Genomic DNA, 15,121 nt, shown 5'->3' with positions numbered 1-15,121 from the left:
CAAAATTATTCCAGCCCTCCAGCACAGGAGCACCTGAAAAGCAGCAAAGCCCCTGCTATTACTAACCTACTCAGCCCTCCCGAGACCTTCAGCTCAGGAGCACATGAACAGAGGTAAGGCCCCTGCAATTAGTAAATTAATCAACCCTCCAGGCCTTGGGAAAATGTCCTGGCAGGGGAGTACAAAACACAGCTTTCTGGGTCATCCAAGGTAGCCAGGTAGCCAGGGGGGAGGAGGCTGAGGTGAAGCTGGTGCATGGGAAGTGCCTTCCCAGTGTGTTCTGGCAGTTTGAGTGTTTACCATTTACTGTAGTATTACCCTTGTACCTGTGTATGGTACCCTTTTGTAACTTGCGCAAGTCACTTTTCTCTTGTAACACACTGTTACCTCTCACTTTTGTTTGCTTTAGATACTTGCACAAGTGCCACCATTGCCTACGTAACGTTTGTTCTTGTGCTGGAGTGTCTGCCATTAATTGCAGTATTATACCTCTACTCGTATTTTGTATGCTTTTGTAACCTGCACACATCTCTTTTTCCTCCTGTAATGTATCGTTTGCTACTCTTGTATTTTGGTTGCTCACTATTGTCACTTTTGATTCATGTAACTTAACGTTTGCTTTTGTAATTTGTCCACTTATAATTTTCTCCTCATGTATTATTGCTGTTCCTAGTGTGAAACGCTCTGACACCTTCGGGTAAAGTCCGCGCTATATAAAATCGCATAAATAAATAAATAAAACAAAAAAATTCCAAACATCACCAGGCCCCCACAGCAAGACCCATTCTTCCTCGCCCACTATGCCCTGAATGTGAAGGACTGTGGGCGAGGTGTTAAGACTACCACCGTTTCTGGGCTGCATGGGTGCCAGGGGGCCGAGGTGCAAATGGCTCAATGGCCTGAGAAACACCTGGCCCCCAGGGAGGCCGATTATTGCAAACAATCACCCCTCCCCAGCCCAGCCTCAGCTTGATTGCTTGGCAGGGTAGGGGTGAAGGAGAGCCCACAGCTGACAATCGCTGTCTGGCCGCACAGCGAGGCTGCTTTCATTTTCTCAGTCTCCGTCTCCGTGCACTCTGTGGGCCGGTTTTTTTTCTCCCCTTTCCTAGTCTACTCTCTGTGGACTGGGACAGGGGAGAAAAAAAACGGCCCACAGAGGGCACTGAGGCACCGGCCCTTCGGCCCATTCCCGAATGCCCGCCTTGCCAATCCGCCCCTGCTACAGGCTTTTTAAAAAACGAAATTACCGTATCCAAACTTATATCTAGCTCAGGGCGGAAGAGGGAAGTTCTGAGAAAGGGTCATGCCCCTATGTAAGTTATGCCCCAGGTTATGAGTTATACTAGGCGGCTGCACAACACCATTGGCCAGTGATGGGGGGGGGGGGGTTACATTCTGTATCCTACATGTTGGACGAGTTAGCTGACATTGTCAAGTGTTGTTGAAAGTGGTACATTAAGCCAAAATTGCGGCAGTGCCCTTTGACTTCAACGATGCCATTGTGGTCCTTGGTATACATTAGAACACTGGTTGCCGTACAAGACAAGAGAATCTGGGAGGAGGTAGGAGTGACGACAGTGGGGAACTTGTATGAATGCAGAATACTACTACAATTCCCCCAAAAAGTTTTCTAAAGAGTTTTAAGGGTTCGCCACCGGCCATTTTCATGTATAACGCCATGACTTCTATACAACATAACTTTGGGGCAAGAGTCCACGCGCTGCTCCTCTTACTTGTCGCAGTGGTAAAAAGGCGGTGACATTATTGTACGCAGCATTAGCAGCATATCCACAACATAAGCATTTGGACTAGAGGATCTGAAAAGGTTGGTGGAGGAATTGACGGGCAATGGGCATCTGCCAAACAGTGCATATATAGGAGTTGTAGATAAACCAAGACTTAAATGTACTCTGTTGAATTATGTATACACCAGACCTATCTTACCCCAAAGCGTATAGGTCACACGTTTGAAGATGCATGTATTAACTTCCGGGGTTTTAATTCTTAAGACTTTTATCATATGCTATAGCAGTGGTCTAAAGGTATAGTAAAAGTGAAAATAATAGTGGGTGACCCATTGGTGTTTGCTAGGATTCGTGGACAAATCAAAAAAGACAAGCCGGTTAACATGCATGTGGACTTACCGTTGGTACTGATTAAAATGCATATAGTCATGTTGTGGAAGACCTTAAGGTCACCTAATTTAATTATGTGGATTAAGGACTTGCCGAAATTGCCTATTTCAGAAATTTAAACTAAATTAAATACTTGGTGGCAGAACCCCAATACGGTCATGTGTCACATATTTACTGACACTTGAAGCAAACTGCTATGGTAAACCACCATGCATGAATGAAATAAAGGCAGGTATTTGCAGATATGGAGTTTTTGCGAGTGGATTTATTGTAGAATGGGAAGTCGGTATGGCATGTCTGTTAATAGCGGAGTGTAAAGGTGAAGTGTGACTCAATGATTAGAGCGGCAGACCCTGATGCAGAGGTCTAGCCCGGGACCAGGGTTCAATTCCCCGCCTCGGCGGGTCTTGGGCTCAAAATTCCACAGACCTGATAATTCTCGCCTCGGTGCCTATTCCAATCATGGAGTAATAGCTTGCTTAATCTCCACAACGGCCCCCACAATGCTAAGGATGCCTGGCCTCCACCTTGGGGGTGCCCAGGAGTGGACACCTCACAGGGAAAGCAAGGATGGGTTCCACAGCGGTATTCGTACAAGCGCCTTGAGACCCTTGCGGGTGAGTAGTGCGCTATACAAGTATCAATTTCCATTTACAATTTACATTTTACATAAGGTGGCCATTACTGCCATTCCAAAAAATCGTTGTGTAGTGCCTGAGAGAATGCATATGGGACAGCTGTGATGTGTAGCATATGATAGAATAACTCAGTACAGTGATGAAGGTGATTAGGGACATATGTAAATGAACCTGTTCATGCACCTGGTTCTATTTTATGTTGGTAAAGTAGTCAAAAGATCTGCAGTTATGGGTGCTTACCACCAAATGCTTTACATCATTTACTGTTATATGTATACACATGTGTAGGAAGGCAATATCCACCCCCAATGAAGGGAATGCTACACGTAGAGATTGCATACATGTGAGTTGATGTAATGGTTATTGGGCTGGCAATCAACTAATTTACTTTTTTTAAAGTTATTCTGCAACACTTCAAGCCCCAGACCGATTGTTACAAAGAAGTCATGTTTTCCTTAAAGGTCTTATGATTGAACTCTTATTCTGACACATACACTGTGTATGACCGTTTTTTCTACTATCCCATTCCTTGTCCAGTCAGTGTTCCATCCTGCTGGCTGTGGTTGAGAAACTGAAGAGGGCATACATGCTAGACGGAGCCGCCGTCTTACTCATGAGAAATTAACTTTAGCCTACAATGAACTATAAAGACTTCTGATACAGCGAATAACTGAATCTCGGGTATTATTTACCGACTAACATTCATTGTCTGGAACACCATACAGTTGTGATTTTTCAACAGTTCCTATCTTCAGGTATTATGTAGGCTAGTTTGTCAGTCACTTTCTTCTTCCACGTTTGCCCTGAGGACTTCCTGGAATACAAAATCTGACTTTTTCAATGCACCTCTTTGGTTAGATTTTTCAGGTCTCTGCTGAGCCAGCGCGCATGCGCTGCTCTGCAAGGCTTCTATTTATCACTTTCAACTCGGACCACACGCACGAGCGTTTTGTTGCTCAAACGCTCAAACGCTATTGGCTTTTGCGTGCGTCTTTCTAAGAAAGACAGACCGCACGCAATTGGCCAAAGGCGGGTGCATGCCCCGCCTTCTCTCTCCCCTGGCCTAGGGAGCTCGGGAGCGAGTAGCGGCCTGCACTGTGCCTACTGCATTCCTGACACCATCTGTTTCCAACTATGACCACACTGTCACGCTTTGATGTGGCTGCAATCTGCACTTGTTGTGATATTCATTATCCGAAGGAACAAGGTCGGCCGTTTGAACTTGAGCACTTGAGGAAAAGCTGTGAGTAGGTTCGTCTGTGCCCTGCTGCTATGTATACACTACCCGATGCCACACATTTCTCCAGGGGGCATCCATTGCTAATCACTTTCAAGCGTGTATACCGAACACCTCGCGGCTGTTAGTGGCATTCCCCCATTGTCATCCACTGTCCCCCTACAGTTCCCCAGTGTGTTACCAAACAAAGGCCCGGGCCCTCCCCTTTCACAGAACTGGTCCCTACAGCCAAAAATGCGCCGCCCGAGGTCTCATTGTAAGTGTGGTGCACGCAGACACACGTTTGCTACCAGTGCCGTAAAGACCCACGTCACATACCTTAGTAAGAGCAAGGAAACCACGGGTCTCTGACTGCAGTCTGGGCAGCGAAATGCAGGAACCATGAGGGCCATTTGGGGACACTGTTATCTGAACAGGTATTTCAGGCAAACAGCACTGTGCATACGAATCTGCGTCGAGTCTGTGCGCTGATGGTAAATCTAGCCTCATGCTGTTTTTTGCGCACTTGCTCATTTTGCTTTAATCGTTCCCGTCTTTCTAATCAATTCTCTCCATCTTACTTTCTGTCCCCTATCACTGTCTCTTCCTCCTCGCTCTCTCCAGCTGCCTGTGCCTCTGTCTTGTCTCTCGCCTTCTCTTCTCTCCCATCACCCTCTTTTTTGCCTCTCTCTTTCTAGTGAGAAGAGACACCTGGTCATTCACTGGTTCATCATCGTTCATTAATTTCCTCGGACCCAGATTTTTTGTGACTTAACAAATGCCAAAGATGACCAGAACATGGCAATGCCTTTATTGGACCATAAGACATGTGCTACTCGTATTTTTTCATATTTTATGGTTTATTTGGAACGTCATGTGAAAGAAATATTTATTGACAGCCAATTGAATACTGCAATGAACTGTTTGTCTCGGCCCCAAAAACCTATGGCAAACCTATGGCGTTTTAATTTTTTTCTTTTCTTTAGTTTCTTGCGGGAGTGAGGGCTTTTACTCTTTCCAATGGTCAGCTACCAAGATTCCCTGATTGTTCTGTTTTCATTGTTTAAAGACTTTGTCAAATGACTGAAAAGTATATCGCACTGAGAACCTCATAGGCAGGGCCACTGGAATTATGCGGCAGGAGAGGGCCAAATTATGCAGCAGGGTTAAGTAAATTATGTGGCAAGAAAAGGCAAATTATGCAGCACATTCTGTGATAGTATTACTTTATTATTTTGCCATTTGCCATGAACAAAAACGGGAACACATTATTTGTGTTCTGTTTTTATTAGGGTAGTTCAGTTGTATATAATGTTTTATTGGTTATATATAGGGTGACAAAAAAGGTTATAACACTTTTTTATTTTAACTTTTAAACATGCTGCACAACATTCACAATGCTCTACAACACAGCTTAAAGAAATTAACAAAGGCACATCTGTCTAAAGACTTGTAAGGCCCTAAAGGCGAGACCTATTGGCTATGCCAATGCTTGTCTTTGCATTGCTGTTCTACGCTCTTGCTTGTTTTACGTGGTGCATCTGCCCTTAGAGGTGGCTTTACCTTTCAAGTAAGTGCCCTGAAGTAGGCAAGGTTTAATTCATTTTCATTTGGTATGTGGCTATTTGTATAAGCAGTGCCTCATGTCTATACACACCACTTACATAACTAGATATTAATCTTCTTGTGGCCTGGAGTCAGTTTACATTGGACAATGTCCTGCTCCTTTAATTTGCTCATTGATATTTTACTTTACTACATTTTTCTTTCTTGTTTTGTTATGTTTACTTTTAGATTTAGGCTGCTGTGCCCGGAGTAAGCATTGTTTTGCTTGGACATGTACTATTGTGAGTGCTGTACCTAATCCATGTCTTTGAGGGGCTTTAAAACTGCCCTTATTTGCTACATACATGCATCAGAGGGTTTTTAAACCTTTCATATATTTATATGTAGATGGCAAAGAAACGTTTTTCTGTGCTTTAAGTACCATTTTGTCTTGACTTGATACATAGATTTACACAAAACGATGCCTTGAATATCTATACTGCATTCACCTTTAGTACAAAGATGTGCATGTTAGTCCTACAATTCTGCAACAGTAGGTGGACAATTTTTGCCAATCTATTAATCTATTAATTCGTAGATTTCCCCCCTACAGGGCACAGCCTTGGCTATGGCTTTGTGAACTATCTTCATGCAAAAGATGCTGAAAGAGCAATTAACACCTTGAATGGCTTGAGACTTCAGTCAAAGACAATAAAGGTAACCAGTGACGCAAATTTTGTTTATAAAATGTGCAAATGCTTTGTTCCATTCTGATTCATAAAAAAATTATGAATAATGTAGATTGTTTTCTTACATCTTGCTTTTCGTTTTTTCAAAACTAAGTGGTCATTCTTGAGTCTGATTTTATTTTATTTTCTAACATCCGTGGTGGTGCAAGTAGTGAAGTTTTGATAGGCTGTATTCTCAACCATCCTTCTACTACTGGACCTCTGTTATTCTCTACCATCCACTCAGAGTGGTTAAATACCTGGATCTGCAGACAGGACAGGAAGGGCCGTGTTAAAAAAAATCTTTAATCCACAACAAAATGAAAGTTGAGCCACTCGCACCAGTTCCACACCCCTTCTTTTGGGTACTCTAGAGGTCCTCCGTCTTTGGCACCAACTCTGACACATCCTCTGGCTCATGAGCAGTGCTGTTCAGTTCTTAAGTATACCCTTCCAGGAAGTCATCCCAAATATTAGAATTACACACCCCTTTTTCCATGCTTGCTCTGCTAATGCACTTTACATAATGCATAAGCTGTGTACAGTATTTCCAGTCAACCTTTTGATTATGAAGTGTATTTATAAGGCTATCCAGCCTTTTCTATAAAAGTATCGAGTTCCATGTAGAAGCAGGGTATGCCTTTTTAGTGTATATGCTGCCCAGCATTATTAACAAAGTTTGAAGGCATCCATTGTATCTAAAAAAAGATGTTTGCTTATGCAAATTCTTTCTCCATACTCTGATCTCTGCCAACAGTTTTAACCAGCAAGGGAAAAAATTGGGACAGAGTTTAGGTTAACCTTAATCACCGTGTACAAGAAATTGATTCTGCTGAATCTTAATCGTTTACTAGTGTAGTGAGTGTTTAGTGCCTAAACCACCGGCGGTATGATTCTGTAACCATCTGTGTTTTTTTTATTTAAAGAGCTTTTATTCACTTTCATCTTGTCAATTAGTAACAGTACATGTCAACAATAGGGTCTCATCATGTCTTAAGGTAACCATGTCAGTGGTGTGTATGTGTGTGTGTGTGTAAACATGACTGTAAAAGTATACCCATTACTCCCCTATGGCATACATTTCATGGGCACAAACCACAAATGTTGAAGGAAGCGCCGCTGCCAACTTTGCTCCAGCTCAGTACAAAACCCTCATTCAAGTGTTAACGGATTTGTACAGGCAAAGCGTCTTTTCAATAATGTTCACAACATGGGTGTGGTTACCTTGACCTTCCAAAACGCCTGCCGAAATTGGTAAAGTTCTTCCTAAAGATTAGAGTTGAGACTAATGCTTATGTTGCTCCAACACGAACTATATGCAATCCCTGCATGTATTGTATATGATCATACCACTCAAGTATGCCACATGATAGTGCCACAAATAAATGTTTGGGCATGCATTGGCAAAGCTGTCTTCACTGAAATAGACCCAGCTTTTATGTGGTGTTAGCCTTTTTCTGAGCAAACCTCAATGTCAAATGCCGCTTGACAAATGATACTAATGTTAATGACTACCACTGCAAATTCTTCGGGTCTAAGTAAGATCCATCTTACATAAATGTTATTGGAATGTGGGCCTTCTAGAAAACAGATGCTACATGGGCTTCCCGAAGACCAACAATTGCCGCCACCACACGGCTGCTTATAACAGACCTCCGCCTGTCTCATTTATTTGATAATTATCAGCGTTGGCATTTTCTTTGAGGTCAAGGGTCAAAATAAAGACTTAATACTTTTGCAGGAACCACTTTAGATTATGTTGTTAAAATGCTTTATAGATGTGTTGCATTATCAGAGCTGTGGGGCAAAAAGTAATGAGATCTCAAAGACCATCTCTTTTTTGAGGCATCTGAACAAATGAATCCAAATGGAAAAAATATTTTGTCAGTCAAAAAGAATCCTGGTCACTTTGAACGAGGATAATACCCATATCTTTAATACAATTTCACAGGATCTTCAGGAGTTTTACAGTTTTAAGTTAACCAGTTAAATGTGCGCTGATGTTTTTTTTTAGGGCATACATCCTGACTTTCCTTCAGACGATGTTGGGTTAGTCACATCCGAGTTATTCTACAAATTGGGAACAATATTAATTGATCTCTAGACCAATGTGCAGTTTGTGGGACTGGGCATAGGCACCTTAAGTTCTGCTTTTCCCATTTGCAGACTGATGCCAGTCATTTCTTAAGTAGGTTCAGTATCCCATGTTTTCTTTAATGCTGAAAACACTGTTCCATCCATTAGGCGTTTTGATTTTTATTGTCTTTAAAGAAACCTTTGCATGAATGTCAGACATACTAAACCATAAGTGTAGACTGGACTGGATCACAATCTCCTCTTGTGGCCCAGTGTCATGCTTTCTAATGCAGAATACTGAATTTGACATGCGAATCTGATTGCAACCTCCGTATTCCATTTCGGAGACTTGTAGCTCACTCAGATTTAAGAACCTACATAGCCAGTTCTGCTCTCTGATCCAAATAGTGCAGCACATCATTGTACATTTTAATCACCAGTTGTATGTAATAGCAGTTCAGGAGGGCTGGTGTGTCATACTCCTTTAGCAGAACAGACCTAGAGCTAAGCAGTGTTACATGTCTCAGCGGATTGTTTCAAGGCATGTCTACTATCCATATGAAGTGACATGCTAAATCTGAATCCAGCTCACCTTTATAGAACAGGCTCCGGAAATCCTTTAACAAAGCATTTTAAGCCTGTTGTGCACAAAATTGTGAACTACTTGCGTTGTATTTGCAGCCATGGTCATGGGCACCTCAGTCTCTTGCTAGGAATTAACGGTAGCCCAATAGGGGTTTCATTTAGCTAGGACTGGTTTGCTGCACTCCTTTTATAATGTATTGTTCACTGGTGCTATACTTCAACTGATTTAATGAGTGCTTGGAGAATTAGCAGAATTTTGACTTTGTGAATCTCAATGTGCTTAACTTGATCAAATTGTAAGAACATTTATGCGTCTTACCTAACATTGTGACGTGTTTGCGTATATCAGTCAGTCAACTGACTTCTTCCAGAAGCCTTCTAAACAGAGCACAAGTTCTTTGCACTTAAGTTGTAGAAATAGTTAGTGAAAGATTATTCTGAAAACAAAGGACCATAGTTTCAAGGTGTACCCTGATTCACTGTATTAGAAGCATCAGCCTTGTAGTGCACTTCATTGTTGGAAATTTTATAAATGCAGTTTTTCCGTTGCCCCGTCCCCACTGGGCCCGACTTCAGGTCTCCAGATAACAAAGGTACGGTTGCAAAATGGAAATTTAACTAAAGGCTTATGCTACGTGAAGAAAGATTTGATATTGGCTTTTATTGACCATGTCAATGAGACCTTCGTAATGATGCATCATGATCGACAAATTACACTTCTACCAAACTCAAAACATTGAGTAGACTTTCCAGCAAAAACCACTTCATAGTAGGCCAGACCGTTGTAAAGTTATCTAGCACAAGTCACTCATTAGACTCCTCCAAGGCGGATGATACCATTCATAATCTCTGCAAGCATGTGAATTTAGAAGAGATTTCATACTGCAAACGAAACCAGTTACTTATGAATATGGTTTGTAACTTGAAGCTTTTAGATTAGAATGTGACTCTCCAACTTGGTGATGGTGGGAGAAGATGCAAAAACGTTTTAAGGGAAGTCTTGTTCCGGTCATAGTCTTAATGAACCATATGACTTCACCCTAGTCGCTGCCCATAGGGGAAAAAAATACATACCCTTCCAAAACCAACTACTGAGTGGCTGAATTATGGCCAGAAAGTCAGTCTATAAGAGTAACATACAAAACTATATTTAAAAGTAACTGGCATATTTGCTAATGGATAGAATCCTGTCCATGAGGAGCTAGAGTTTGTAGCTCAAGCACTGTAGGCTGCCAAAAGCTGCTGCTCGTATTTTTCTCAAATTCTAGGATGAAACTGGAAAAATGTTTAAGAAGAAAAATAGCACATTGGAAAACTGCTGGGATTAATTGAAACGAAAGACCTATAAATAGTTTTTAAAATCTTAGCATTGATGATAACTGTGGTACACAAGTACCCAGTTTTAAAACCCACATCAGAACATGGTTACAGAAATCTTACATATAAGCCCGATCTTTAGAAAATGTACCTCAGCAGTGCATTGCTTTACGTTGAAGGTGCCTGCTGTTTTTTGACTCACTGAAATGGCCCCTTAACATTCTATGTAAAGCCCTCACTAAATGAGAAGTGGGAAATAGCAGTTGTGTGCAATGAGGGTCGCACATTGCCCAGAAATTGTGCAAAATGTAGAAATAAAAAGATGGTATTAATAAAATCCAAATCATGCATGTAATGTTATCTTTGCAAGTTAGTTTTGCAGTTTTTATTTGAAACTTTATTTTCAAGGTGTCATTTGCCCGTCCCAGTTCAGAAAATATCAAAGATGCCAACTTGTACATTAGTGGCCTTCCAAGGACGATGACACAGAAGGATGTGGAAGACATGTTTTCACAATTTGGGCGTATAATTAACTCTCGTGTTCTTGTAGATCAAGCCACAGGTAAGCTCATAAAACTGTTAATTTGGAAAATGGCATAGTAGCAGTTTTTAACTATGAAGTAGAGTTTTTTGGCACGTCACTCTAGGAAATCTTCACTTCAGAGTACTGTATTGATATATTATATATGAATTGAGGAAGTGTGCTTCCCATCATGATCATGATTAAAAGTAATAGATTACCAATACATTGCTTTATGATCTATTAAGAGCAGTATACTGTACTTGCAACGAGGTCTCTCCTGAATTAAATTAATTTTTTTCTATATAAAGCTTAAAAATGTGTACACAAAACAGATAAAATTAACACAAGTTTGATTAACACTTTAGAAGTATTTTGAAGGACGTTATCTGCATTGGCTCTTTTAAAGATTCACTTTTTTGACTCCTTGCTTGTCACACATCTGGGAGTACCAAAGTAATCTTCAGATAGCAATATGCCTTAATAAATACCTGTGAGGCCTGTAAACAATGTCCTTTAGTATCCTGCATCCTCCGTGAGAAACATCCAACATCCTTCGTGAGAAACATCAGCCAGCTGTCTTCCAGAACCCTGAACACCACATTCTCAAATGCCACAATACAACAGATTTTCGAACTTGGCTCTTGCTAAACAGTATCCCATCAAAATCCTGCTCTTACTTCTTCGATCTGTTTTCTGACCTCACTAAATTTTCAAGTCTGCTAGCACATTGCCTTATTTTGGGCAGGAGAGAAACTACGGTCTGTTTTTAAAAAACATAGGCAATGTCTGATAAAAAAAAATGGGTTATTACTTTAAGCAGACATTCAAATTAAATCATGGAATGGAGGATTAAGGACACGTGTGTTAGCTTGCAGGTAAGTTAGGGAGAGTAAAGTTAAACTTGGCAATATATAAATAAGATCCACTGAGTGTTCAAGTACAAATCCTGTCAATTACACTTGGCTTAAAACTGTCCTTCACAGAGCTGCTGCTTGTCTATCTCTACCCAAATCTTAGAATGGTCTGGGGAGACCTTACCTAAAAACTCACTATCTTTCTATGTAATGTCCTTCACCGATAAGATATTTAAGGTGTGTGCAGTCCAGAATAAGAGATGTTACTATACACTGATCCCAAACATAGAGGTTGAGTCGCTTTGTCCTTTAGCCTTGGACTAACAGCCTTTTCCCCCACTCATGCATGTTTTTCCAGTACCACTATACCATTAACAGTGATATCATTACTTATAGTTTGTATTAGTATCTCACTAGATGAGTTGGCTTTCAGCCATACATAACTGTTAATATTCATTTTTATCTTCTAATTTCCTCCTAGTTATAGGCCATAGATGGCGCCATATTCTGTCTTGAGCAAAGTGTGCTGTTGACGAAGACGGATGAGTTGGCCCACCTATCTGCACAACTAACAAAGTAGTCCTAAAGTGTAAGGTCTCCCTGCTTCCAGTCCTGACAAAGGCCATAGATCCACATGGGCAGTTCCAAGCCGAAACATGTCGACCCGACCACTAGTTTCCCTGCATCACTGACCCGTCCACATAACACCGTCCTGTTTTTAGTCTTATCCTTATTTTCCTCCCTCAACATTTACCTACAGGATAGGAGATGATTTTAATTTACCCACCAATGTCAACATCCTGTCTCCCTCCTGGTGGAGTTTTTGCTGTCACTTAGAAAACTGGACACTCAAGGGACAGACCCAATGATGACACTATCCACCAAACCACATTAAGTGGAGATCATATACACCACAGACTGTGAATGTGTGGTTGAGGGTCTCCAAGACCATATTCCTGAGACTCTGGTTTCAAGAATTTGGGGTTTAATTCTCCCCCTCTTTGATTTATGACAACATATAAAGATAGCAAGGCAACAACTAGATCTTTGGCCCTTCAGTCTCTGCCCAAGTATTACATACACTTAAGGAGGTTCTGTGGTTTTGGCAGGAACTTCTCCTTTTGTGGAAAGTAGCCGTACCAGGCAATCATCCAATCCCCTCTATAGAAGTTATAGGGGGCATTACAGAAGTAGACAGCTGAGGAGTCTCCCTTCCCCCTCGTCTGCGAACATCACATGAAAGCGGCTCTAGTTTTCCCATCCTAGTGCATGCTTTACCAGTGGGAGGATGGGTTTGCCAATATCAACAGTGGAAATCCATAACATCGGAACAGTGGGTATTAAATATTGTAGAAAAGGGGAACGCCTTACCCTGCCAGGAATTTCCCCCACCCTTTCTGCTCGAACAAAGTTTCTTATTCGAACACCATCTTCTGCCCCTCCTTCAGGAGGTCCAATCCTTGCTTCAAAAGGGTTCAGTGGATTTCGTTCACGAACAGAAACTGGGTCAGGGATGCTGGTTCTTTTATTTTCTGATTCCCAAAAAGGACGGTCGTTGGCATCTGTTCCTAAACCTGGCCCTTCCATTTGGTCTTACTTCCACATCTCTAGTCTTCATGTAGGTGATGGCAGTGGATGCAGCGTATCTCAGAAGGTGGGGAGTGCCAGTATTTCCCTTACCTGTACGATTGGTTGATCAAAGCCAAGTCCCTGGTGCATCACTTGCAGTTGCCAACTCAGTGGTTGTTCAACCTAGAGTTTTCCTTCAACAAGCCCAGATCCCACCTAGAGCCCTCACAGCGCACTGTGTTTATATGGGGCAGTACTGTACACTACAGTGAATCGAGCCTCCCCTCAGAGGATTCTGGATATTCAGGCTAGTATTCTGATCTTTCAGAAGGGAGCTATGATTCCAATCCTGAAGTTTTGGTGTGTGCTAGGTTTGGTTAGCCTCCTGCATTCTGTTGGTCACCCATGTATGCTGGCACATGAGGGCCTTCCAGTGGTGCCTCTGCAAGCAGTGGTTTCAGCACAAAGGGGATCTCAAGGAGTCAAGATCTCCAGAGACACTGCATCAGATCTTTTATGGTGGGTTGTGTCAGGCAATCTGTCTCAAGGATAGCTGTTTCTCCCTTCTCCAGCGACCAACGTTAAAATGGATGCTTCCACTCTAGGGTTGGGAGCTCATCTGGGGATCTGGAGATCAAAGAACTTTGGTCTCCAGAGGAACGATTATGTCGTATCAATCTGTTGCAGTTGCTGGTGCTGGTGCTACATCGGACTCTCAAGGCCTTCCTCCCATTTGCAGTCAGTGCAGGTCTTAAGACATTACGACTTCAATGTGGTACATAAACAAGGAGGATAGGATTATATTCACTCTGCAGAGAAGTTCTACGACTCATGTCCTGGGCTCAGATTTGTATTGTAGAAAATCACTTGACCAGAGTGCTAAATGTGCATGCGGACAGTCTGATAATTTTCAGCCGATCACGAGTGGCGTCTCCATCTGGAAGTAGTTCTTCGCATTTTCCAGTTCCTTGATTCCTCTGGTTATGAGGAAGAATCGCCTTGGCCGTGCCCAAGTCATAGTAATTTCCCTGGGTTAGTCGCTATGGTTGTTATATACAGACCTTCACCTCTCCCTGTGTTCTATGCTCTGTCTCGCTCACAGGGCAGACCTCCGCTCGCAGGGGAAGGTTCTACCCCCCTCCGACCCCGGTCCCTGTAGTTGACATCTGTAAGGCTGCAAGATTTTTTTGTACTAGGCCGTCCCCTCCAGTTGCAAGACTGCTTGGGGATTCTATTCAAAAGGTGAGTAATCTGCAAGATGTGTCCATCAGAAGAACAAGTTAGTTGCCTTCGGTAACGCTTTTTCTTCTGGATACAATATCTACCTGCGGATTCCTCACTGAACTCCCACCTCCCAGTATATATTTGTAGTTTAGAATCTGTAATTGCCTTTGGCATGGTGGTTTCATCTGTTTGCCTTTAAGGTACTCGTGTGCATTGTGGCTCCCTTGTCTGTGGGAGAGCTGTCAAGATAAGTTTCTGTTGAATGCTTCAAATTGAGATTTTCAAAAGATGAGAATTCCGCCTGTAGATACTGTGTCCACCAATTATTTTTTTGCCAAAGGTAAGTAACTTGTTAATTTAGGATTTTCCTAGCTTTTAGACTTCTAGTAACTAAATAGGAGCTGAATACAATTCTAAGCAGACTGAAGAAAATTTCTTTAAACCCTTTCATAGGATTGGCATGAAGTTTATCTTGGATAGTCGGTACATTGTGTTTTTCAGCTGTACTGTGGCAAAATACTGGTCTTTGTTTAAAGACCCTTTTATGAAATTTTATATTTACAAAAGTGATTGTGCTCACCAATCTGAGATTGATACTAAAGATTGTTTGATTTTCATCTCAATGAACAAGTGATACTAAAGACATTCAGAGGTATTACATTTTATTGTAGAAGTAGTCTTCTTTAAAAGTTTTCAAAATCTAGCCATGGA

At 41.8% G+C, this 15,121-nt stretch overlaps 1 protein-coding gene across 8 annotated transcripts in view; it reads left to right on the top strand.

Moving 5' to 3' along the window:
* ELAVL1 (ELAV like RNA binding protein 1) overlaps window positions 1–15,121 on the top strand; it is a 96,013-nt gene that overhangs the window by 52,949 nt on the left and 27,943 nt on the right. For 4 of the 8 annotated variants that reach the window (XM_086947298.1, XM_086947294.1, XM_086947299.1 and 1 more), the window contains 2 exons: window positions 6,148–6,251; window positions 10,649–10,802. In XM_086947298.1, coding sequence (XP_086803424.1) covers window positions 6,148–6,251; window positions 10,649–10,802 — 258 coding nt within the window. Of the gene's footprint in view, window positions 1–6,132; window positions 6,252–10,648; window positions 10,803–15,121 lie in introns of all 8 variants that reach the window. The other 4 variants (XM_086947296.1, XM_086947292.1, XM_086947297.1 and 1 more) reach the window with 1 other exon arrangement.

This window comes from Lissotriton vulgaris, chromosome 12 (genome assembly GCF_964263255.1).
Source record: "Lissotriton vulgaris chromosome 12, aLisVul1.2, whole genome shotgun sequence".
In the NCBI taxonomy this organism is placed as follows: Eukaryota; Metazoa; Chordata; class Amphibia; order Caudata; family Salamandridae; genus Lissotriton; species Lissotriton vulgaris.
Note: the sequence above shows the minus strand (reverse complement) of the source record. Positions and strands in the feature narration are given on the sequence as shown.